The sequence below is a fragment of the Phodopus roborovskii genome, unplaced genomic scaffold, assembly GCF_943737965.1.
Source record: "Phodopus roborovskii unplaced genomic scaffold, PHOROB, whole genome shotgun sequence".
Lineage (NCBI taxonomy): Eukaryota > Metazoa > Chordata > Mammalia > Rodentia > Cricetidae > Phodopus > Phodopus roborovskii.
Genome location: NW_026126691.1, coordinates 3,397,409 through 3,424,415, shown reverse-complemented (window position 1 = coordinate 3,424,415; position 27,007 = coordinate 3,397,409). Strand labels below are relative to the sequence as shown.

At 38.4% G+C, this 27,007-nt stretch overlaps 1 protein-coding gene across 1 annotated transcript in view; it reads left to right on the top strand.

Moving 5' to 3' along the window:
* Nucleotides 1-27,007, top strand: part of Adk (adenosine kinase) — a 266,620-nt gene that overhangs the window by 129,646 nt on the left and 109,967 nt on the right. Inside the window, exon 4 of the mRNA XM_051174772.1 lies at nucleotides 767-937. Within this exon, the coding sequence (XP_051030729.1) occupies nucleotides 767-937 (171 nt within the window). The remainder of the gene's footprint in view (nucleotides 1-766; nucleotides 938-27,007) is intronic.

Genomic DNA, 27,007 nt, shown 5'->3' with positions numbered 1-27,007 from the left:
TCCATTGTGTAAAAGTGCCACATCTTCTTAATCCATTCTTCAGTTGAGGGGCATCTAGGTTGCTTCCAGCATCAGAGAAATGCAAATCAAAACAACTCTGAGATACTATCTTACTCCTGTCAGAATGGCTAAAATTAGAAACACCAATGACAACTTATCCTGGAGAGGATATGAAGAAAGGGGAACACTCCTCCACTGCTGGTGGGAGTGCAAACTCATAAAGCCATTTTGGAGATCAGTATGGCAGTTCCTCAGGAAAATGGGAATCAGTCTACCACAGGGCCCGGCAATCCCCCTCTTAGGCATATACCCAAATGATCCACATCCATGCAACAAAGACATCTGTTCTACTATGTTCATAGCAGATATGCTCTTTATAAACATTTTTAAATTACTGACAAGATGCTGAGAGTTTATAGGAAGCTGAAAGGATTTGATCTGCCTACATTTGTATTTCTCGAATTCAAATGTACTTACTGTCTTCTTGAGTATATTTTGTTTCATAAGTTCCAAGAATTTTTTGGGAGTGCATGTTTGTAATCAAATTGGAAATAGATAATGTTTCTTCTCTTTAGTAATGGTGTGTGTCAAGCATATAGCACTCAACACAAACTTTTCTCTAGCTAAATACAGCCATTTTCTGCCTTGTACTTTATAATTAAGTTTGCAAAGGCATTGATATTTTGTATAGATTTCTTTTATTCATGTTTAGACTAATTCTGTGGAGGTATCCATTCTAATTTTCTCTCATTTTTCCTTTGTCCAGGGCTTTTTTCTTACAGTCTCTCCAGAGTCAGTATTGAAAGTGGCCCACTATGCTGCTGAGAATGACAGGATCTTCACTTTGAACTTGTCTGCACCGTTTATTAGCCAGTTCTTCAAGGAATCCTTGATGGAAGTCATGCCTTACGTTGACATCCTCTTTGGAAATGAGACGGTGAGTTGGTTTTTGTTTTTTGTTTGTTTTGTTTTTTGTTTTTGTTGTTTTGTTAAAAAAACAAAGCAAAACAAAAATAAACTAGAGCCAGGTGTGGTAGTGCATGCCTTTAATCCCAACATTCAGGAGGCACAGGCATGCAGATCCTGTCTCTAAAAAAACAAAACAAAAAGTAAGCATCTGTTTCTGGGTTGTGTGTGTTTTTTCTACCACTGTATTTTCTGTATTTCCTACAGAATAACTTCTTAGTAAAAACTAAATTCTTAAAAGACTATCTCATTGGGTTTTAATTTACGTGTAGTAAAATTTACCCTTCTTCCTCTAGATTCCTGCACTTCTGCAAATGCATATGTGACATATAACTATTCTTTTTAAAGAACTTTCCTCACTTTCAAAATCTTCTATCTGAATTTAAAGTTAATTATTATGAGTAAATGCTGATACTATAATTTATAATTTATTTATTACTGATATTCTAGAAATATTTGTATATAGTAGAATTTCACTTGAAGTATTACAGCTTCTTTTTTTTTTTTTTTTTTTTTTTAATTATTTAAGACCTTTATTAACAGGTGCTTGCAGTTTGACTTTTTTCTTGAAAAAATCAAGTTGTAAACTTTTTATTACAAATTAAAAATGAAGTTCTTAAAAATCTCAACTTGACCAGATATGAAACAATTTAAAAACCATTAAAGGTGTATTGAGAAAAACCAGACTTTTTTTTTTAAAAAAACACGTTTGTCATTACCAAAAAGAGACATCTTTAGGTAAAAATAATAAAAACCCCATGCTGCATAGATAATGCAGGTAGTTATAGTGTATCTGGTCAACAGGCAAAAAGCAAGCACTTAAGGTCTTCAGCTCCAATCTTTGTTCATTTCTTATTGCTGGAATTTCATATTCATTTCTTGTTGGATGACCAAACAGGATGATGGTAGAGATGGTAAGCCGGCATTTGCTCAGCCCCGCCCTGCTCAGCCTAGGGACCAATTCTCAGCTGGTGGATTGGCTGCTTTTGTTTCTTTGCCATCTTGTGGTTTAGGGTTCTCTGGGCGTCTGCGTCAGTAATTGAAGTTGCAGCAGTACTGACGTTGGAGTGGCTGCTGACCCTGGGTCTCATCTCCTTGATTTTCCTTGTCCTCTTCATTGCCATCCTCTCTAGGCTGTCTTTGGCGACGAGGGCCCCTGCGGAATCGTGGTCTGTAACCCCAATACATATTCTGTCTCACTGGTCTACCTTGCTCTCCTGTGCCCTGGTTGTCAGCACCCTCCATCACTTCTCCTTGCACAGAAGGGTTGGAATACTGTGGTCGACGCCCATAGGGTCTCCTCAAGTAGTAAGGTGGGAACCTTCGCCTGCGATAGGGCCCGCATTGTTGGGCTTGGCCTTCAGGAGCGCTTTCCGATCCCTCGTTCTTTTCCCCACTCTCACTATTCTGGTAATTTTGCTGGTAATTGCGTGGAGGACCCCTACAACGTGGATAGCGTCAATAATGGTTACGGTCTGCTGCGTATTTACTGCCTTGAACTGGAACTCCACCAGGGCCTGTAACATTTGCTGCCTCCGCACCCTTTTCTCCTTCAACAACATCAAACTCCACAGTCTCTCCATCTCCTACACTGCGAAGGTACTTCCTGGTGTTATTCTTCTTTATGGCAGTCTGGTGTACAAATACGTCTTCCTTGGTGTCATTCCTGTTGATGAAACCGTATCCGTTCCTTACATTAAAACTTTTTACTGTTCCCAAAACCTTCTTTGCAATGACCTTCTTGTCCCACCCTGCGGGCACTGCTGATATGAGGCCACCCGGGGCGCTGCTGCTGGTGGAGCCCGGCTTGGTGTCAGCAGTGCTGAAGGCGGCAGCGGGGGCGGCGGGTGGCTGCTGGGTCTCTGCCTCGCTGCTCATGGTTGCGGTGGTGGTGACTAGGCCGGTGGCGGAGGTGGGGCTCTCAGGGCTCTCTGGGGTCCGCTCTATGCTCCTGCTACCGATCAAACTCTTACAGCTTCTTCTTATTTTAACCAGTGATGTATTTTCTCTAATAAAAGTCAAGGGAAAAATTTAAAAATCAATAGAATAGACTAGAGAAAGCTTTGGCTGAGCCTTCGTGTGATGTTAGCTGTATCAGTGAACTTTTATGACTGCTGGAAATTTTGTGTATAAGATGACATTGATCACCTTGGAAACTCATTCTGATTCTAATTTTCTGGTCCTAATATTTGAATATATTAATTTATTTTATATACCAGTAAGATAGTTATGCAGTCTGTCTAAAGAAACTTAAAAACTGACTTGGAAGTAATTTGAGATTTCACCTGAGTGAAAACTGAAGGATTGATCTGTGCACATAAAAAGAGTAGCACCATTGAAAGGAAGTGTTACCTTCTTTACAAATTAACTACACTAGTTGCGTTCCTATGCTTCAACCAAGTACAAGACGGTAAACAACTTAAGTGTGGGAAGCCGTATTTCAACTGTGTAGTGGATCACGTCTATCATGACAGTAAGGCTTGGCAGAGCTTATGGCTACCGGAGCATGTGAGCAGGGTTCCACATCTCAAGAGATTAAGAAACAGAATAGCAATTGGGCTAAGTTATAGATCTTAGGCCCCAGTTCCTCCAGCTCAGCCTCTTCTCCTGTGTCTCCACCAAAGGACCAAACATCTGAACACAGGAGCCTGTGGGGAACATTTCACGTTGAGACATGGAGGCGATGACAAGAAATATAGGTGAAAGACTTGAAGACTTAGAGAGTTGCTAGAGTTTCATTTGACTAAAATCTGCCTTTCCCTTACGCTTGGTGTGTGTGTGTGTGTGTGTGTGTGTGTGTGTGTGTGTGTGTGTGTGTGTGTGTGTTTATACAATGCATTTTTAATTTTCACTCATATTTTATGTTTATATGTGTATTTTTGCCTCTGTGTCCAACTGTGCACCATATATGTGTGCTTGGTGCCTGCGGAGACCAAAAGAGGGAGTTGAATCCCCTGGGATTAGAGTTACAGAAGGTTGTGAGCTGCCATGCAGGTGCTGGGAAATAAACACAGGTCCTCTTGAAGAGCAGCCCATGCTCTTAACCACTAAGCCAACTCTCCAGCCCTCGTGTTGTTTCCTGAAAGGTCAATGAAATTAGTGGTAGATATGTTGTTTTAGCCCATTAAATAACATAAAGAAATATGTCACCATGATAGTATTTTGAGAATCACTGTGGGGAAATTGACATTCACCCTGTTAAAGTCTGGGAAGATTCAACTGGCTGTACAAAAGTGCTCTAGACTCTAAGAAGACAAACTATATGCACTGTTTAAAAGATAAGTGTGATTCCAATGAGTGAGGCTTGAGGAGTAGATCAAGAGAATTGAATGTTGTCAGATTTGCAAATGGTCTCTACTGGGAAAAAAAAAATAACTCATGTATAGGACAACAACAGTCAAAAAATACAAAACTAATTAGAATTAACAAAAAAAAAATTAAGTACTTTTATGGTCAAGAATGACAGAACACACCTGTAACACATCACTGAGGATACAGTTTTACAAGATGTCTAAGACTTACTTGGACTACAAAGAGAGACCTTGACTAACATATATATATATATATATATATATATATATATATATTTTTTTTTTTTTTTTTTTTTTTTTTTTTTTACTTCATAGAAAAAGCTCTGGAACTACACCCATACAATGGGAGACAATATTTATCAATCATGCTTAATAAGGGATTACTATTCAAATTTATAGCTCAGTGACAACAAGAAAACTAAGAAACAAATTAAAAATGGTCAAAGAAACTGGACACGGTATCACATCATCACTCTGGAAGTTGAAGCAGAGGATCAGCAGCTGAGGCCAGCCTAGGCTGTGTACAGGGAGACTGTCTTAAGGCACACATGCCTACATACATGTACACATAGGCACACACAACAGTCAAAGGACTTAAGTAAATGGTTCTCCAAAACTAAATATACAAATGGTCCATAAATACATGAAAAGACATTCAACATCTCTGATCATTAGAAAAACAAAAGTGGACCTAAAATTAGACACTGCTTCATACCCTTTAGGGTGATAAAGAAACTGAAACCCTTGTGTATTGCTAGTCTGAATTTAAAATAATATAGCTGCCATGGAAAACAGTTTAGTAGATTGCCAAAAATTGAATATATGATTATAACCATATTCCCCCAATTCTGCTTCTTAGTCTGTCCCAAAAAGCAGGAAGTCAGGTACTTGCACACCAGTATATTTATAGCATCATTGTTCACAATAGCTAGAGGTAAAGGCAAAACAAACCTTTTTCACTTGTATCTTTATTTACTTTGAGTGTGCCTTGCATGTAGCTCTGTACATCACGAGGATGCCTGGTCCCTGCAGGCAGGGTGTGAGATCCCCTTAGAACAGAAGTTACAGGCAGCTATTAGCCACTGTGTGGGTGCTGGAAATTGAACTGAAGTCCTTTGCAGGAGCAGCCAGTGCTCTTAACCATTGAACCCTCTCTTCGACCCAGGCAAAACTAATGGGGTTTTTTGTTGTTGTTGTTGTTGTTGTTTGTTTGTTTTGTTTTGTTTTGATTTGATTTTTCAAGACAGGGTTTCTCTGTCTTGCTTTGGAGGTTGTCCTGGAACTTGCTCTATAGACCAGGCTGGCCTTGAACTCACAGAGATCCGTCTGCCTCTACCTCCAGAGTGCTCGGATTAAAGGCATGAGCCACCAATGTCTGGGTGCAAAACGATTTTTTATTGAATAAAATTTAAATGTGCATAGAATAGAATATTATTCAACCTTAGAGAAAAGAAGCTTCCATATATATGCTTTATGAACAAATCTTGAATGCATTCTATAAAGCTTAAAAAGCCAGACATACCAAACAACTTTTGGATTTTTCTATAAAAATTCTATTTCATAGGCTTGGGGGTACAGCTGAGGGTAAGCTACCAGTTTAGTATGGGCAGTACCCTGCATTCAAACCCAACACTGTAGGTAGTGGGGCTAAGTAAATTCACAAACAATAGACAGTGTTTTCCAGTGGCTATGGACAGGCATGAACAGTGATGATTGTTACTTAAAATGCTAAGTTTTATCTCACAAACAGTAGGCCACAATTTTTTAAATGAGCTGGTAACATTGGTGTAGATTATTACATTATATTTCTATACCTAGAAGACAAAACTGTAAGCTACTACATGGCTGCATATCTTGTTGAACAACTTTTTCTCTTCTTCTTTTTTTTTAATGAATCCTATTCATTTTCATTCATTCCAATAGATATTTACATACTGAGTCCTATTATGTTAAGCCAGTAACCAACAGAAGCAAAATACCTCATACAATCTGTCATGATATGGGTTATAGAGTGAAGATGGCTACAGGATGACTAGATGTGTCTGATACTTTATTGAAGCAGACTCTAAAGGTCTTCTGATAATAAACAGATTCCTAGTAGAGTGTGCAGTGGTTATCATGCACTTTAAATTGTGATTGAATGAAGCTGCATTTGCATGTAATACAAATAATGCAACACCTTAATTAAAACCAAGTAAATTGGATGTTGGAACCAGGTGTTTTCAGTGTTAATGGGCTAAAAATATCAGCTAAGATGTTACAGTTTAATAAGAATAATAAAAATGACACCATATTTGATTAGCAATAGCAAGTACATTAATATTTTACCTTTTGAGCACATTACCCATTGTTCTGTAATACTTTAGTAATATAATAAATTATCTTCATTTATAAAAGAAGACATTTTTGTTGTAAAGATGCATTGCAATGTAAAATATATTTCACAGGAAATATATGTGTATGTGTATATTTACATGATTATATTTATTTCTTTTCCCTCCCTAACCTTAATCCCCCTTAATATTCCATTTCTAAAATGTCAATACTTAGCTAGCATTGAACTTACTTAGCTTTTATTTTCTTCTTGGTTGTCACTTTCCTGTTCTGGGGAAGTTTGAACATTACCATCGATGATTTTCCAGTAGTCTCAGTTAAAAATAACATGCTTTGGAAAGCTGGACATAGTAGTGCATGACTACAGATTTAAGTGCTTATGAGGCAGAAGCAAGAGGACTGCAATACCAGACTAGCCTGAACCATGCAACAAAACTTTGTCTCGAATGAATGCTGGAGTGATAGCTCAGTGACTAGAGAGCATTGTCTGCTCTTCCAGAGGACCCCGATTCAGTTCCTAGCATCTATATGGTGACTCATAAATGTCTATAACTCCTGTTCCAGAGGATCATATATCCTTTTAGACATTACATGCAGGCAAAACACCTACATATAAAATAAATAAGCAAAATTTTTAAAATAATAAGCAAAAACCAACTCATCTACCAATATTATCTCTTCACAGACAGTAATCAGTGATCCCCATGAAACAAGTAAAATGCATATGTGCAGTGGCTGCCCACTTACTGCTTACAGCATTCTTACCCTCCCATCGCTGCCACCCTTTAATACGGTGGTGACCCCCAACCACATAATTGCTTCCTTTGCTACCTCATGTGGTGACTCCTGACCATAAAATTATTTTTTGCTACTTCATAACTAATTTTGCTAACGTTAAGAATTGTAATGTAGATACTTTTAAAGGTAGAGGTTTGGCAGAGAGGTTGTGACCCACAGGGTTGAGAATCACTAATGTAGACAAAGTGAGCTACTAAGTGATGAGATTTACTTTCTTATTGTATTGCAGTAAAAAATACTTAACAGGGACTTAGAATACAGTTCCATTGGTTACACAAACCTCACAGGACTATACTCCAGGGACTTGGGAGATGGAGACAAGATCAATAGTTCAAGGTCAGCCTGGACTATATGACTGCCCATCTGAAAAGGCAGACACACAGAAGAGGAGAAGCCAGGAAGGACCAGAGCTTTTATTTTCAACCATTGTCAAGTGTACAGTTCATTGGTATCTGCAGCACTGCATGCACAACCCGTCCCACCGTCCACTTGCAGAACTTTTCTTTCACCCCAAGCATATTAGATAATAGCTTCACCCATTTTCTGTCTTCCTGGCCCTTGGTAGTCACTTTTTTACATGTCATTATGAGTGTACAACCTAATTACCTCATAAAATTAGCTTCATTTAATAACTAATGTCTCTTATTTCCTGTAATATTTTCCAAGTTTGATTATGTTATAGCATGTCTTAGAAATTTATTGTTTTCTAAAGCTGAATAACCTTTCTCTTTCTCTGTGTCTTCCCTAAGACACTTCCCAGTAGCTTTTGACCAGGAGCCAACAGTGTCTTAAATGTTCTAGGCAGGTAGTCCATACTTGTCTGTCCTGCAGCCCTTTCTCTGAGATTCAGAAATGCACAAAGACATGTTTCTCTTTCCTCACTTAAAAATATTTAATAAGCCATTATGATGTCTCATGATGCTGAGACAGGAGGATTGCCATGAGTTCAAGGCCAGTTTAAACTATAGATAAAGACACTGCTTTACAAAAATAAGTGAAAGATGAATGTGAGTGAATAATTAAATAAACAAAATCTTTGGTAACCCTGTTACATTATATTTTGTACTTTTAAGTGAATTGTCTAGATTTCCATGTAACACGAATAATAAAAACCCAGAGACTAATATTGGGGTTCAGACTGCTATTGGGGTTCAAGCTTGAAACAGAAAAATCAGAGAGCTCTTGACTCTACCTCAGGCTGAAAGGGCTGACCTCTCCTCAATGTGGTCAGAGAAAAATCTCCCATTAGACCGTGTAATTCTTCCTTTTATACCTCCCTAGTGCTGGAATTAAACGTGTGTGATCCCAAGTGCTGAGATCACCTTTGTATGAGCTGTTTCTCTTTAGAACTGGATCAATTTTGTGTAGCTCACTGTGGCCTTGAACTAACAGAGATCCATCTGCTTGTTTCTCCAGTCCTGGAATTAAAGGTATGTGCCACCACCTCCTGGCTCTATGGCTTGTGGCTAGCTTTGTTTTCTGTATCCTCAGGCAGGCTTTAATAAATCATAAATAAAACATTATGACATTTCAAAACTAAAGTAGTTCTCTAGTATATAAACTCTATAAATTTTTTTAAATTTATTTTAACATCTTCAAAGTTTTTGATTATTATTTTTTCTTATTTTACATATCAATCCCTGTTAATCTTCCTCCCATCCTCCCATTCCCCCTAACTCCCCCCCATCCCATTCCCCACCCACTCCACATGGAGGGTGATGCCTTTCAGGAGGGATAATCAAAATCTGTCAAGTCATTTTGGGTAGGGCCTAGGCCCTCTCTCATGTCTCTGGGCTAAGGGAGTATCTCTCCATGGGGAATGTGCTCCCAAAGTCCTTTCATGAACCAGGGATAGATACATCCTGGTTCTACTATCAGAGGTCTTATAGACTGCCCAGTCCTCCTAACTAACACCCATGTTCAGGGGGTCTGAGTCTATGCTGGTTTCCCAGCTATCAGTCTTGGGGTCCATGAGCTCCCCCTTTTTCAGGTCAGCTGTCTCTGTGGGTTTCTGTAGCCTGGTCTTGACCCCTTTGCTTGTCACTTCTCCCTCTCTGCAACTGGATTTCAGGAGCAACTGGAATTTGGCTCAGTGTTTAGCTGTGAGTGTCTTCTGTTTCCAACAGCTATTATATTAAGGTTCTAGAATAGCATATAAGTTAGTTATCAATCTCATTATCAGGGAAGGCCATTTAAGGTAGCCTCTCCACTATTGCTCAGATTGTTAGTTGGGGTCATCCTTGTAGGGCTCTGGACATTTCTCTAGTGTCAGTTTTCTCTTCAAACCTATAATGGCTCCCTCTATTATTGGTTTCTCTCTTTTTTTGCTCTTATCTATTCATTCTGTGACTCAATCTTCCTGGTCCCTAATGTTCTCCTCTCCCCTTCTCTTTCTCCTAACTTCTCCACTCACTGCCCTCCTTCTCCCCTCTCCCCCCCTCACCCTCCATACAGCCATTTTGGAGATCAATATGGCAGTTCCTCTCTTAGGCATATACCCAAAACATCTTCAAAGTTTAAAGTTTCCTTTAGCACTGTCATTTTTTTCCACTAAATTCACATGCAGTTGATTTAATAAAGGAGGACATTCTACATGTAGATAATTATAAATTATATCTATTGATGCCAGTTCATGCTAGCTGCTTTGTAGTCAGTCTCCTTGTACATGATTAAAAGAACTTGATTGTTCTTGTTTTCTTTATTATTAAATTAAGTTTTTGACTAGAGTCATTTTGAAAATGGTTCTTAAGAGTAATACATTTTAAGGTTCCCTAATCACTAGATAATTAACCTGCCAGGATTAACTATACTCAACTTTGTCTCAGGATGCTTAGCTCTCAAATAAGGTCAATTATCTCCTGATAATGACTACTCTGTCAAGAGTTACCACTCCATTCCACAGTGAAGCATCACATCACCCAGTGTGCTGTAAGATATAAGACAGTAAAATACACCTTGAAACTGGGCAGAAGAGCTCTGTTGAATTATTTCACATGTACTAAGAATAATATGTTGCTTATTACCCTCCCCCCTTTTTGATTCTGATTATGATTTCATTTTATTAATATATTCATAGCTCTACTTCATCAGTCTTTCTCTGGTAATTTTTCTGCATTACCATTTCTTTACATAGAATCCATGTTAAACCTATTGACTTCATAACATATAGAGCGGAAAAGCTAGGATTACTTTCTCTCCTTGGGTACCAAGGTAATTGTAGCCTCATAAAAACAGTTTGGTAATGAACCTTCCACTACTTTCTCTCCTATGTGTTCATTTACTTTTTGTTGTTAAGACCAGTTTTCACTTCATAGCCTAGCTGGTCTTGAACTAGAGATGCTCCAGCTCCAGCACCCACAGTGCTAGTATTACAGATGTGTACCATCATGCCTAAATGCTCTCTTGCTCTCTTTCTCTCTCTCTCTCTCTCTCCTTTCCCCCCTCTCTCTCCCTCCCTCCTTCCCTTCTTCCTCTCTTTCCTCCTTCCCCCTTTCCTTCTCCCTCCCCCTCCCCCTTTTCTCTCTGAGTAGTTTCACAGTAAATGAATTACAAGACAGTGAAGAAAATTCCACAGTTTGTTTGGTGTGGTTGTTCAGTTATTGAAAAGTTGCTGGTTCGTATTTGGGTAGTGATGAGGCTGAAATGACCAAGAAGACAAAGTTCTACACTCCTCCTAAGGAGGAACCTGTGATGTAGACAAATCTATAAGTGCAGTCAAAGAAAATGGGATTCCATTCTAAAGGAACCTTATGGAGATTTGTAAAATTATGACACATTTTGCATATCTGCTGACGAAAAGGAAATTTTAATTTAGCACAGATCTGTAGTATCATACAACTGTGGCTTCGCTTCTAAAACTCTTTCCTTCGAGTTATTCTTTGGGTTTTTCTCTGTCCTTCAAAGCACAGAAAATGAGAGCGAAGAAGCTGAAATTAGTGGACATTAGGGAGATTTAAATTTAAATAGATTGTATAGGTCAGTTGATAACTTATGAACATAAAATTCTTAGTTTAATACTTTTGCTATGGCTATGTAAAATGTTCATTTGTGTTGATTGATTGCTTCTTATATAGCCCCAGGCTGGCCTCAAATTCACCATGTAGCTGAAGACAGCCCTGAACTTCTAACCCTTCTACCTCTACCCACCAGTTGGTGTGGTGCTGCGGATTGACTCAGGGCTTCATGCTACTGGGCAAGCATTCTACTAAGCTACATCCCCAGCTCTAAACTTGTTTCTTAATCTCATAGTTTCTAGCCTATGTTCATGTTTTTATTTAAATACATTTCTTTGTTTCATAGAAGGCTTTGTACTGTATATCGTCTTTGTACTTAGTGTTTTTTTTTTTTTCCATCAAGAATGTCCCAGAGATCCTTTCATCACATCTCTTGTTTTTCATAGCCGAATGGTACCCCACTGTGTTCAACACACTGCAGTTGGTCCAGTCGCTTTCTGATATGTGAGCACGCAAGGTATTCCCAGAATTTCACAGAAGGAAAAAAAAAGTTTTAGGTTTCTTTTTTTGTTTTGTTTTGTTTTGTTTTTTACTGAAAGCTGTATTTGGTTGTATTGAACGTACTTCTTCAGAGTAAATTCCTAGAAATGGGAATAGTAAATCAAAGGAACAGCACATGCATGGTTTTGTTAGATAGTGCTAAATTCCTCTCCAAATGATTTGTATATATTTTCACTCTTCAGCAGCAATGCAAATAGAATGTTTTTGGTTTTGGTTTTGCAAGGATGGAGATCAAAGCCGGGGCTACACTCTTAGCTCCTCTTATGAGTTCCTTTAAATGTTTGATTATCAACTGCTTATAAAGCATAGCCATCAAATAGAATTCATTAGAATGGTAAAGTATCACTTCATTTCATAAATATTGGTTGCTGTTATGAAAATTAAACTGAATTAAGAGTAATTTTCTGTCCTTCCCAACCAATTCATTTCTATAATACAATAAAAATTTGCAAGAATTAAAAGGTGATCATTCTTGCAGGCATAAACTTTAAAGACTCATTCATCTCTATTTTATTAAAACATAGCATGAATATGAAAAAGGATCACTATTCTGTTTTCTGGCCTACATTTCATGTACCTATCTCCCTATCCTCATCCTAAGTCTCCTAACTCTAACTACAAAAGTCCTCCTGCTGCTTCCACACTCCACTATTAGGTCAGTTTTGACATGATTCTGTTCTGTGTACCATTAGAATACTTACGCTATTTTACAATTACTTTAGTTATAATTACTTGGTCATATGTTTTCTGTTACACTGAACCGTGTTTGTCCAAAATGCTTACTTTCATGCTTCATTCTATTTCCACTATCTAATAAGTAGTGAGGATCACTAAACATTTAAGTGATGCAGGAATTTGCTTTTCCTTTCTCAGAAGATTTTTAATCTTTCAAATTCTAAAAACACTTTTTTTAAAAAATATGAATCATTTAGTCATGCTTTTGACCTTAAAAGTATTTCAGACATTAAGATTATTCCTTTTTATACCAATGTATTTTGGTTTTCTATTTTGCTTTTAATTTTTTTTTTTTTAATTCTGTGTGTCTGTTTACTAAGGCATGCATGTTAAAGTACAACTTTTGGAAATTGGTTCTTTTCCTTCCCTGTTGGTTCCAATGATGGAATTCTGTTTGTCTAAATGTATAACTACTTTAGACTGTAGTGAAACCCTTAAAATAATTTAGATGTAAAATACCAAGTCTTATTTTGACAGATTTATATATTCTATGTAACAAAATAAAGTTTAATCTCTAAAATTTGGATATTTATACACTACAAATTCATGCCTCCATTTTCCTTTCATAAAATATATACACTGAATAGGTCTTTGGGTGGATTCTTGAATTTGATGACACCCTAACGTCATTTCAGAATAATGAGGTTGTCTATAGATATAGAACAAATGGGAAAATGTTCATCTCTGTCATTTTTGAAAATTAAAAAATGAACATAATACTTTTCTAGTTCTCTACATTACATTGTTAGGTAATAATATGTGCAAAGTATACTTGAGTATACTTGTGTGTTTTTTTTTTTTTTTTTTTCTTATTCTTTTGCCAGGGGCATACCTGGCATATGCTAGACAAGTACTCTATGACTAAGAAACATCCTCACTCGTTTGAATTTTCTTGATCATTACTTAGCACAGTTTTCCTGCATTTTGTTTCTATCCTAGGTAGGTAGATTATAGGTTACTTCTGATAATAACTAATAGAGGTTGTATAAAACCCTCCAGGCGTGGTAGTTTGAATGAGAATGTCCCCCCTATGCTCATGTGCTTGAAATACTTGGTCCCAAGTTGATAGAACTATTAGGGGAGAATTACAGTATGACCTTGCTGCAGGAGGTGTGCCATCGGGGGTGGGGTTGAAGTCTCAAAAGCACATACCATTCCCAGTTATCTCTCTTTCTCCCTCCCCCCCACTCCCACCCCTCAGCTTGGTGCTTCTGGATCCTAATGTAATTCTCAGCTACTGCTCCAGAGCCATACCTCTTGTCACCATGTTTTCTCACAATGACACAATGATGGCCATGGACTCTAACCTGGGACTGTGAAGTGTCAAATTAAATGCTTTTTTTTTTTTTTTTTAAGTTGCCTTGGTCATGGTGTTGTGTCATGCCAATTGACAACAGGGTTAAAAGCTTAATACTCCACAAGACTGTCCCTACTTAAGATTCCAGCTTAACTTTGGAGGTCCCCACCCAACTACATTTCTGACTAAATTGACAACAAATCAAAGATTCCCAAGATCTTCTCACTGTCAGGGGTCAAGAAAATAGTTTCCTACAATTACAGTTTCATTATGATGGAACCAACTCAGGAACACCTAAGTGAAGAGATGAATAAGACATGTTCAGAGAGGGTCCTGGACATACAGCAAATATTAGCTTTTGACCCCAGGTTCTCCACCATTGAGCTACATCCAGAGCTCCCATTTGCTTTTTTAGGTAGGCTCTCAACTAGGTTGCCTTTGTTGATCAAGAGCTCACTCTGTAGTCTAAGCAGGCCTTGAAATCCTCCTGATGCCGCCTCGAGAAAAACTGAGATTCTAAGTTTGTGTCAGACACCAAGCCTGACATCAATACTGTTCTGATGTTTGTTCTGTTCATTATGTGCTTTCCTTGGGAAAGGATCTTGAGAACAATATTTCTTGAATTCTCTCATTTGGTTACATTTTGTGATCTTAATGCTTGAAGCTCAGTTTTGCTGAATATGAAATCCTTGCTTCCTCTTTTTTTTTTTCCTTGACTGTCTTAAAATTATTGTTTCATTTTCATTGCTCTCAAATTTTAATCAAAGTCTAATTCCTTTCCTTATTGCTTATTTGTAGAGATCAGTGTGTTTGTCTTAGTTTTTGAGTTTTTTGTTTGTTTCTTTGTTTGTTTGTGGGGATTTGGTTTAGTTCCTTGGGGTTTTTTTAGTTTTTTTTTTTTTTTTTTTTGGTTTTATGTGTGGTGTGTTTGTGTATGTGTGTGTTTGGGGTTTGGTTTTTTTGGTTTGGTTTTTGGTTTTTTTGTTTGTTTGTTTGTTTGTCTTTTGAAACAAGGCTGTTATGAGTTGTTTTCCAACCAGCCTACCTGGTCCCACAGCCACACCGCCCCAAATAACACACAGAAACGCTGTATTAGATATAATGCTGTTGGCCTGCTGCTAGTGTTTTTTTTTAGCTAGCTCTGTCTTAAATATTAACCTATTTCTATCAATCTAAGTATTTCCACGTGGTCTATCTTACCGGAGAGAGGATTCGGACCTATGTTATCTCCAGTACTACAAGTTGAATCTCCTCCTGCCTCTCCCTGAAACTTCCTTGTCTCCTAGTCCCGCCTATCTTGTTTTCCTATTGGCCAACAATGCTTTATTCATTAACCAATAAGAGAAACATATTTACAGAGTGACATCTCTCATCATCTCCTCTTTTCTGTCTAAAATAAAAAGAAGGGTTTTAACCTTAACATAGCAAAATATATAACAAAACAGTTATCAAATAAGAATCTCAGTTAACAGTATTCAGTCCATTAACATTTAGCAAGATTAAAAGAAAATGTTCCATCATCTATCCATCCTATCTTTGTGAGTCTAAAGTCTTATATGTAACTTATCTTTAATCCTAACTAAGGAAAGCTATAAACATAATTATCTGTCTTCAATTCCTTCAAAGACCACAGAAGGATATATATAAACTCTAGAAATGACAGAGACATCTTGCTACCTGATCAGTCACCTGAAGTTCTTCTGTAATGTTCCATCTTCAGCCTATAGGCCATAGTGTGTCTGGCAGTCTCTTCAGTAAAGCAGGAAACTTTAACTCCTGTGTTGGCAGTTTGTCAGTCACTTTTCTCTGTGTTCTGCAGACTGTTTAGCAGACTCTTCCATGAAGCAGGAACCCTGTAGCAATGTCCATCCTGTATCAGCAGTCACTTTTCTGTGGCTCCTGCACGTCTACTTTCTAAAGCACCTAGTTAAACAGTTAAACACTCTACACAAGAGCAGCATCTTACCCAAATGGCTAGTGTTGTCATATTGAAAGCAAACTCCTTAACAAATTTCTTCAATGTCTATCTTCCTTTCTGATGTAGGTGGTGTTGCCAGGAGCATTTATGTCTCACTGTTAAGAAAAACCCTAAACCATTTTAAATGCCATATTCTGTAGGTCTTTGAAAGGTTTGAAGAATACTTATTCATCTGAAATACATCTCTGTATATCTAGAAAAACAAGTTAACTCTAAGTTGACTATTATACGTAACTCTCTATTATCTGTGCTAAATTAAACATTACATTTCTAAATGAGCTATATAAACGCAATACCTAAACAAGAGGAGAAATATACATATCACAAAATTGACCTTAAATTTGAATCAATAAATGAAAATTCATTCCAAAACAAAGTATTCATTTCTATACTATAATCTCCTTTTTACCTTTAAAAATGATTGGTTGTGGTCATTAACCATTTATAACCAAGCCCATTTAACTGAAAACAAACATTTATAAACAATATTTGGGAATTTGGGCGTTGTTCTTTCCAAACTACTTCCTGGTGGTAGGGGGTGCTGTCATGGGGATCCTAAGAAGAAGCAGAAATCCAGGCTGTAGTCTGCAAGGCTGACTTGTCCCCACAGTTTTGAATGTTGGATCACCTGGGATGCTGTTTCAGGGGGTCTTGTTTGATCAAACCATATTAGTCTGGAAGGAATCCACAGCTTTTTATTTTCTGTGGAAACATAAATAGAAATCCTTTTCTCCAGTAACCTGTCCTTGAACTTAAATTTTGAAGTTAAAGCATTTTTAAAATATATAAATTGGATTAATTCAGCAGCATTGATAATCAAGTGTATTGTAGCAATTATTTCTTCCTTAGCAATTGAGCAATTTAAAGACAACACCATAGTATACAGTATCCAGACTCTTTGTGTGCTTTCCATCTTCATGTAGCTTTTTTATTACTCTATTTTTTTGAGACAAGGTTTCTCTGTGTAACTTTGGCTGCCCTGGAATTCGCTCTGGAACACCAGGTTTACTTTGAAATCACAGAGATCTGCTTGTCTCTGCCTCCCGAGTGCTGGAATTAAAGGCATGTGCAACCAATGCCCCATCTGTTAGGAGAGATTTTTTTTGCTGCTTTCGCAGAGTCAGGATACCTCCCTTAAAGGAACCTCGCAAATTTCTGCTTGTCTCTGTTCTTTTGTTTCTAAAACCACCTTTTAAGCTTTTGTCAAGTTTTAAGTGAAAGTTCTCCAGTCCACATTGTGGCACCATTTCGTTAGATTTGTTTTTCCACCAGCTTACCTGGTCCCACAGCCACACCGCCCCAAATAACACACAGAGATGCTGTTGGCCTGTTACTAGTGTTTCTTATTGGCTAGCTCTGTCTGAAATATTAACCTATTTCTATCAATCTAAGTATTTCCACGTGGTCTATCTTACTGGAGAGAGGATTCGGACCTCTGTTATCTCCAGTACTACAAGTTGAATCTCTTCCTGCCTCTCCCTGAAACCTCCTTGTCTCCTAGTCCTGCCTATTTTGCTTTCCTATTGGCCAACAGTGCTTTATTCATTAACCAATACGAGAAACATTTACAGAATGACTTCCTATCACAGGGCTTCTCTGTGTGGCTTTGGAGCCTATCCTGGCACTCGATCTGTAGAGCAGGCTGGCCTTGAACACACAGAAATCCCCTGCCTCTACCTCCTGAGTACTGGGATTAAAGGCATGTGCCACCACCACCAGCAGTTTTTGTGAGTTTTAAGATTTATTTTTAATTACATACTTGAGTGCAAGTCTGTGGTGGGTATGTACTTGTTTGTTTCTTCAGATGTGGTCCTCATACTGCAGCCCAGGTTGCCATAGGACTTACCACGTCTATTTTATTAGTTTTTCTATTGCTGTGATAAAACAACAGGACCAAGGAAATTTGTAGAAGGAAGAATTTATTTGGGGCTTACAGTTCTTATGGGTCTGAATTGATGGTGGCAAAGCAGAGGAAGCAAACAACCTGCCACTGGAGCAGCTGCTGAGAGCATGCTGGGAATGGTGTGAGTCTGTTGAAATCTCAAATACCATCCCCAGTGACACTCTCTCCAAGAACATCACACCTCCAAATCCTTTCTAAAAGGTTTCACTAACTGTAGCACCAGCTCTATAATATGTTCCATGAATCGGGTGAAGGTCTAGAGATTGAAATAAGAGACAAGACAACGGGTTATTTGTTCAACAGTAATGCCTGAATGCTGTTTATTGAGGGGATGGGGTGGGCTTATTGACTGGCTCACAGCACATTGGAAAACAACAGGGTTTTCAGGCTTAGCTCCTCCCCAGCAGATGTGTGTTAGCAAAACAGGAAGAGTACCAATAACAACTGGGTGGGGGTATGTTCTAGCCAACAGCTTCAGGCTTGCTCAAGGTGCCTCGGGGGTCCATGGAGGGGCCTACAACCAACTATGGACCAAGTATTCAAACATATGAGCCCATGGGGTCTGTTCTCATCCAGACCACCTCATTGACCAGCTTGGGCTCCAACCCACAGAAACCCTCCTACCTTCTGTTAGAATTACAAACATGAGCCAATAATTATCTTGTGCATTTGTGTGTGTGTGTGTGTGTGTGTGTGTGTGTGTGTACATTCATATATGTTACATTTATTTACTTAATGTATATAATTATTTTAACCACATTTTATTAAGTTAATCATCTGTACTATGCCAAGAAACTCAGACATATATATTAGAATGTTAGCACTGCTGGGAATGCAGATATGATGAGCAGTTAAGTGCATGCTGCTCTTTCAGAGGGCTTTTATTGGGCAGCTCACAGCCTCCTGCAATTCCCACTCCAGAGGATCTAATGCCCTCTACAAGACAGTCACTTACCACATTCCCTGTTAAATAGCAGTCTTCACTATGATTTGTAAACACAATACAGAGCACAAATCAGGCTTATTGGAGCCAGAAAAATGAGAGTCTGATTTCTTCCGAAACCTTTCTAGTTTTAATAACTAGTTTACCCTTATGGTGCAAATGTAAGGAACAAAAGATTTCCAAATTTACCATTTATTCCTGTATTCAGTTGTCAATTGCCTCTTGTTTCGTTTCTTTGTTTTACAGTTGAGATGAGCTCAGAGTCTCAAGCATGGATTCTCTTCTTGTTTTTAATTGTTTTTTTTTTTTTTTTTTTTCTTAAAAGGATGTTTAAATTTTCATTCAGAAATATAACTTCCTTTGGGGTTTTTATTGGCTATTTTCAAGGCCAGATAGTTGCCATCTTTCTGCCACCATTGTTTGAGCATTAAAATACTACTAGTTTTATTTGATTTTGTTGTTTTCCATGGCAGGGCCTTGCTGTGCAGCACAGGCTAATCTAAAATACATAATCCTCCAACTGAAGCCTCTTAGATACTACCAGTGTTCCCCTCAGTGAGTTATTCATTTTGAGACATTATGTATGTTTTCAGTTATTAACCTGAATAAAAGTTAATATTAAATTTGAAGTTGTTTATTAATTTGTAGGTATTAGTACTGATTTAATAAAAGTAAGAGAGTATTCTTTTTTAGGCAGTGCTAAGTTCAAGAAAGGGTTTCTCTGTGTATCTCTGTCTGTCCTGGAACTCACTCTGTAGAGCAGGCTGACCTCAAACTCACAGAGATCTGCCTGCCTCTGCCTCCCAAGTGCTGGGATGAAATGTGTGTGCCACCACTGCTTGGCTGGGTGGCCTTGATTTAATAAATAAATACAACTTTAATAACTTCTAAAAAAAATATAGTAATTCCCTACCTGAGGTAAAACAGGCTTTCTTTCTTTGAGTATGATCTTAATACAAAAATGACCCTCTACTTCCCGCTACTTTCCAGGAGGAAAAGGCTGTCAGGGGTGAGTTGAATTTTTCTCCTTGGTAATCAGACTTCACGTCTGTTCTACTCAAGTCAGAGTTCAACTCTCATGTTATGTAGAACTTAGAAATGGGCCTCAAGGAATACTGCAGAATAAGTTAGAAGAACTTGTGCTAGTTGTAAAGAATGTCCAGGTGAGCACAGGCCCACTTACTAAACAACATCATCACAGCTGACTAGCAGCTAATCCTATTTTTAACTAAAGTGGAAGAGAGCTTTGTAAGGAGTATGGTCCTTACAGAGCTTTATAAGCCTGGAATGACTTAAATGTGATTTCGATGTGTTATTTACAATTGGAACATTGCCTGGTAAGAGGCAAACCTTGCTAGAAATAGTCTCATCTCTTGTTATGTAGTTGCTCTTCAAGCTTTTGTTTTTAAATATGTATAGGTGTCTATATGTCACTCATATTCCCAGTGCCATGGAGGTCAGAGGAGGGTGTCAAAACCCTTGACTCTAGAGCTACAGGTGGTTTGTGAGCCATCATGTGGGTGCTGGGAATCTAACCCAGGTCCTCTAGAAGAGTAGCCAATGTATTTCACTCTGAGCTATCTCTCCAGAATTTTTTTGTTTGTTTGTTTTTTTGCTATGTTAAACATTGAAGAAATAATTTAAGCCCTAGGTTTCCAGTACCAGACATTTCTCTCTTATTGATTGGAACAATTTTAGAGCTGTCGGTTAGTCCCAAGTTATGTTTGACACTATTGCATTGTTTTATTGTGCCACAGTGGTCATCGGTATGGTTCATAGCTGGGTAGGACTTCTCTCCCTTGGAGCTTTCATAGCATTTTCTGGTACCATGAAAGCTAATCCTCAGGGAGAAGCCAACATATTCTTGGACTTGTACTCTCCACTGACGTGTCGTAGACTTACCAGAGGCACACTCTTAGAAAAAAAAAAAAAATGACTTCCCTCTCCCAGTAGCTATCAGTCACCAATACCTTCTTGCCCAGAGATAGACTTCATGCCCAACTCCCTTCTTTACAATGGGATTCAGTCTGGCTTGAACTTGAACAAGTCTTACAAATGCTGTCATTACTGCTGTGTGTGTATATGTGCAGCTGCCCTGTTATGTCCAGAAAGCACTATTTTTATATAGTCATATACTGCCTCTGGGTCTTCACTCTTTCCTCTCCCTCTCCTGCAATGATCCTGAGCTTTGGGAGGTGCAGATGTGATGCAGATGTCCCAGTTAGGGCTGAGCACTCCACAGTCTCTTATTCTCTGCATCTTGGCTAGTTGTGGGTCTCTGTTAATCACCATCTATTGCAAATAGAAACTTCTCTTATGAGGGTTGAAAGATGCATTAATATGCTAAGTTATTAGAAGTATGTTTATATTGTGTTCATTTAGCAAAATAATAATAGTAGGTTCTCACCTACACCTATGACCTGCCTAGCCCAATAATCTTCCCATGTATGGGTTTCCTCTTATGGAGCTGGACTCCATGATGTTTGAGCTATCACTGTACCAGTTATTGTATCTTGCCAGGCCAGTCATCATTGTTTACACATGGTTAATATAGATTACTTTTCTCCTCCAATAATATGTATGCACCTTTTGGCACTATGAAACGTATTCAATAGGGATGAAACGTCCAGATCAGTACCATTTAAATTTCAACATGTTCTCTGACTCAAATTTGTGGTATATTCAGCTTTAGGCTCTTACTATCAGGTTCTATAGGATAACCAATAATGCTGACAATAATCTGTAGTAACTTCAATGGCCAACAACTCCAAAAGAGGTAACCAATTCCTGGCTCTGTGCTTTCTATTTGTTAGCCTATAGTGTCTATTGAAGCATTGTCATCCTTTATAACCTAATTCCATTTCCATATACATATATACATATACACACAAACACTATATATACACACTAACCATACGAACAATAACCCAACTGCAGTTTAACCCTTCCGATTCTAATATTTCTCCTTTAACCCTTTATACTACTGTATTTTGTCTCCCTCCCCCCCCCCCCATGGGCCTTGGCAAATTTTCTAGCCTCCATGGATATTTTTTTATTTATTTATTTTATATAACCAAGTCCATTTAAAGGAAAACAAACATTTATAGACAATATTTGGGAATTTGGGCATTGTTCTTTCCAAACTACTTCCTGCTGATAAGGGGCGCTGTCATGGGGGATTCGAAGAAGATTCAGAAATCCCGGCTGTAGTCTGTAAGGCTGCTTTGTCCATCTGTTTTGAATGTAGGATCACCTTGTACTCTGTTTCAGGTGATCTGGCTTGATCTAACCACATTAGTCTAGAAGGAATCCACATCTTTTCATTTTCTATGGAAACAAAAATAGAAATCCTTTTCCCCAGTAACTTGTCCTTGAACTTAAATTTTGGAGTCAAAGCATTTTTTTATTTAATTTATTATTTTACATGTCGATCCCAGTTCCCTTTCCCTCCCTCCCTCCCTCCCTCCCTCCTTCCCTCCCTTTTGCCCTCTCTGCCCTCTCACATGCACTCTAACCATCCTCCCCTCCCATCTCCCACCCCAATTCCATATGTAGGGAAATGCCATCCAGTTGGGGTCATGTAGCTCTGACAGGTCATGTGAAGTAGGGACTAGGACTTCTCTCCTGTCTCTAGATTCAGGCAGTTATCCCTCCATGGGGGATGTGTTTGCAAAGTCCTTTTGTGCACCAGGGATACATCCTGGCTCGGCTGTCTGAGGTCCCTTAGACTGCTCAGTCCTTCTGGCTGAGACCCATATTCAGGGGGGCCTGAGTCAGTCCCATGCTGGCTTCCCAGCTATCAGTCTGGTGGCCTGTTAGCTCCTCCTTGTTCAGGTAAGCTGTCTCTATGTGTTTCTGCAACCTGGTCTTGTCCTCTCCATCTGCATCTGGGTTCTACTTCGACTCAGTGTTTATGTATGGGTGTTTCTCCTGTTTCCAACAGGCATTAGTTGAGGGCTCCATAGATAAGTTACCTGTTGATCTCACTCTCCGGGAAGGGCATTTATGGTAGCCTTTCCACGGAAGCTCAAATTGTTAGTTGGCAGCAGTCTTGTAGTTCTCTAGACCTTTCTTTGTGTTCAATTTTATCTTCAAACCAATATTGGCTCCCTCTTTTATGTTCTCTCTCTCTCTCTCTCTCTCTGTCTCTCTCTCTCTCTGTGTATCTCTCTCTCTTTCTCTCTCTCACTCTCTCTCTCTTTCCTGTCTTTTATTCCTAACCAGGCTCAATCTTCCTGGTCGCACATAGTTTCCTTTCCTCCCCCTCATTTTCTCCTACTTCTCTCTCTATTCGCTGCCCCCCCCCACTTCCCCAGAGCTCTGGGGGACTTGTCCCTTCCCAGTTCTGTGAGGAACTTCATATGAATCTCTTAGAATATACCTTGTATCCTAGTTCCTCTGGTGGTGTGAATTATAGGCTGGCGATCCTTTGATCTAGGTCTAAAACCCATATATGAGTGAGTATATACTGTGTTCCTCTTTTTGTGACTGGGTTACCTCATTCAGCGCCATCCACTTGCCTGCAAATTATTTTTTTCTGCAGAGTAGTATTCCATTGTGTAGACGTGCCACATCTTCATTAACCATTCTTCAATTGAGGGGCATCTAGGTTGCTTCCAGGTTCTTGCTATTACAAATAGTGCTGCTATGAACATAGTTGAACAGATGTCTTTGTTGCATGGATGTGAATCCTTTGGGCATATGCCTAAGAGGGGGATTGCCGGGTCCTGTGGTAAACTAATTCCCATTTTCCTGAGGAACCACCATACTGATCTCCAAAATGGCTGTATGAGTTTGCACTCCCACCAGCAGTGGAGGAGTGTTCCCCTTTCTCCACATCCTCTCCAGTATAAGTTGCCATTGGTGTTTCTAATTTTAGCCATTCTGGCAGGGATAAGATGGTATCTCAGAGTTGTTTTGATTTGCATTTCCCTGATAGCTAAAGATGTGGAGCATTTTCTTAAGTGTCTTTCAGCCTTTTTGATTTCCTGTATTGAGAATTCTTTCTTCAGTTCTGTACCCCATTTTTTAATAGGGTTATTTGGTGTTTTGGTGACTAGTTTCTTGTGTTCTTTGTATATTTTGGAAATCGGTGAAAATCTTTTCCCAGTCTGTAGGCTGCCTTTTGGTCTTGTCCACTGTGTCCTTTGCCTTACAGAAGCTTCTAAGTTTGAAGAGGTCCCATTTATTAATTGTTTCTCTCAGTGTCTATGCCCCTGGAGTTATGTTCAGTGTCTGTGCCCCTGAAGTTATGTTCAGTGTTTTTGTGCCAATACCAAGCTGTTTTCAGAACTATAGCTCTGTAGTAGAGCTTAAAGTCAGGAATGGTGATGCCTCCTGAAGTTCTTTTATTGTATAGGGTTGTTTTGGCTATCCTGGGTCTTTTGTTTTTCCATATAAAGTTGATTATTATCCTTTCAAGGTCAGTGAAGAATTGTGGTGGGATTTTAATGGGGATTGCATTGAATCTGTAGATTGCTTTTGGCAAGATTGCCATTTTTACTATGTTTATCCTACCTATCCAAGAGCATGGGACATCTTTCCATTTTCTGGTATCTTCTTTAATTTCTTTCTTTAGAGCCACAATGTTCTTATTATATAGGTCTTTTACTTGTTTGGTAAGCGTTACACCAAGATACTTTATGTTGCTTGTGGCTATTGTAAAGGGTGATGTTTCTCTGATTTCTTTCTCTGTCTCTTTGTCGTCTGAAAAAAGTAAGTAGGGCTAGTGATTTTTTTGAGTTTATCTTGTATCCTGCTAGTTTGCTGAAGGTGTTTATCAGCTGTAGGAGTTCCCTGGTAGAGTTTATTGGGTCGCTTATGTAAACTATCATATCATCTGCAAATAGAGACAGTTTGACTTCTTTCTTTCCAATTTGGATCCCCTTGATCTCCTTTTGTTGACTTATAGCATTAGCTAGAACTTCTAGTACGATATTGAAAAGATATGGAGAGAGAGGGCAGCCTTGTCTTGTTCCTGATTTTAGAGGAATTGGCTTAAGTTTCTCTCCATTCAGTTTGATGTTGGGAATTGGTTTGCTGTATATTGCTCTTATTATGTTTAGGTATGTTCCTGTTATCCCTGACCTCTCCAAGACCTTTATCATGAAAGGGTGTTGAATTTTGTCAAAGGCTTTCAGCATCTAGGGAGATGATTATATGGTTTTTCTTTTTCTGTTTGTTTATATGGTGGATCACATTGATAGATTTTCATATGTTAAACCATCCCTGCATTCCAGGGATGAAGCCTACTTGGTCATGGTGGATGATTTCTCTGATGTATTCTTGAATTCGCTTTGCCAGTATTTTATTGAGTATTTTTGCATCGATGTTCATCAGGGATATTGGTCTGTGGTTTTCTTTCTTAGTTGTGTCTTTGTGAGGCTTGGGTAACAAGGTTATTGTGGCCTCATAAAAAGAGTTTGGCAATTAACCTTCTGTTTCTATCTTGTGGAACAGTTTGAGGAGTAGTGGTATTAGTTCTTCCTTGAATATCTGGTAGAATTCTGCATTGAATCCATCTGGCCCTGGACTTTTTTTTGGTTGGAAGGCTTTTGATGACTGCCTCTATTTCATTGTGGGTTATAGGTCTATTTAAGTTGTTTGTCTGTTCTTGATTTAATTTTGGTAAGTGATAGTTATCCAGAAATTTGTTCATTTCCTTTGAATTTTCAATTTTTGTGGAATACAGATTTTCAAAGTATGACCTGAAAATTGTCTGGATTTCCTCTGTGTTCATTGTTATGTTCCCCTTTTCGTTTCTGATTTTGTTAATTTGCATGTTCTCTCTCTGCTTTTTCGTTAATTTGGATAAAGGTTTATCTATCTTGTTGATTTTCTCAAAAAACCAACTCTTCGTTGCATTGGTTTTTTTTGTTTGTTTGTTTGTTTGTTTGTTTGTTTGTTTTTGTATTGTTTTCCTGGTTTCTATTTTGTTGATTTCACTTCTCAAGTTGATTATTTCCTGGCGTCTACTCCTTCGGGGTGAATTCGCTTCTCTCTGTTCTAAGGTTTTCAGTTGCGCTGTTAATTCATTTATGTGACTATCCTCTGTTTTCTTCCTATGGACACTTAGTGCAATGAACTTCCCTCGTAGCACTGCTTTCAAGGTGTCCCATCAGTTCGGGTATGTTGTGTCCTCATTCTCGTTGAATATTAGAAAGTCCTTAATTTCTTTCTTTATTTCTTCTTTGACCCAGGAGTGGTGCAATTGCACATTGTTCAGTTTCCATGAGTTTGCAGGTTTTCTGCTATTTGTGTTGTTGTTGAATTCCACTTTTAAAGCATGGTGGTCCGATAAGATACAGGGGACTATTCCTATTCTCTTGTATCTGTTGAGGTTTGTTATGCCACCTAGTATGTGGTCGATTTTAGAGAAGGTTCCATGTGGAGCAGAGAAGAAGGTATATTCTTTTGTCTTTGGATGGAATGTTCTATAGATGTCTGTTAACCCCAGTTGAGACATAACTTCTGTTAGTTCTTTTGTTTCTTTGTTGAGTTTCTGATTTGTGGTCCCGTCTAGTGTTGAGAGTGGTGTATTGAAGTCTCCCACTATAAGTGTGTGAGGTTTTATATGAGCTTTGAGTTTTAGTAGTGGTTCTTTTACAAATGTGGGTGACTTTGTATTAGGGGTATAGATGTTCAGAACTGAGACTTTGTGTTGATGGATTTCTCCTGCGATGAATATGAAATGACCGTCTTCATCTCTTTTGATTAATTTTGGCTTGAAGTCTAACTTGTTAGATATTAGGATAGCTACGCCTGCTTGCTTCTTATTTCCATTTGATTGGAAAATCTTTTCCCAACCCTTTACCCTGAGGTAATGTCTATCTTTGAAGCTTAGATGTGTTTCTTGTATGCAGCAGAAGGATGGATTCTGTCTTCGTATCCATTCTGTTAGCCTGTGTCTTTTTATAGGTGAGTTAAGACCAGTAATGTTGAGGGTAAGTAAGGACCATTGATTGTTGATGTTTGTTTGATTTAGGTTTGTTGTTGGCAGTAGTATTGTGAATATATTTGTTCTCCTTCATCCTTGGTTTCTGGTGCAGTTGTATTATCTGTTGCCTACATTTTTGTGGGCGTAGTCCCTTCCTTGGGTTGGAGTTTTCCTTCCAATACTTTCTGTAGGACTGGATTTGTAGATACGTATTGGGAAAATCTGGTTTTGTCATCAAATATCTTGTTTTCTCCATCTATAGTGATTGAGAGTTTTGCTGTATATAGTAGCC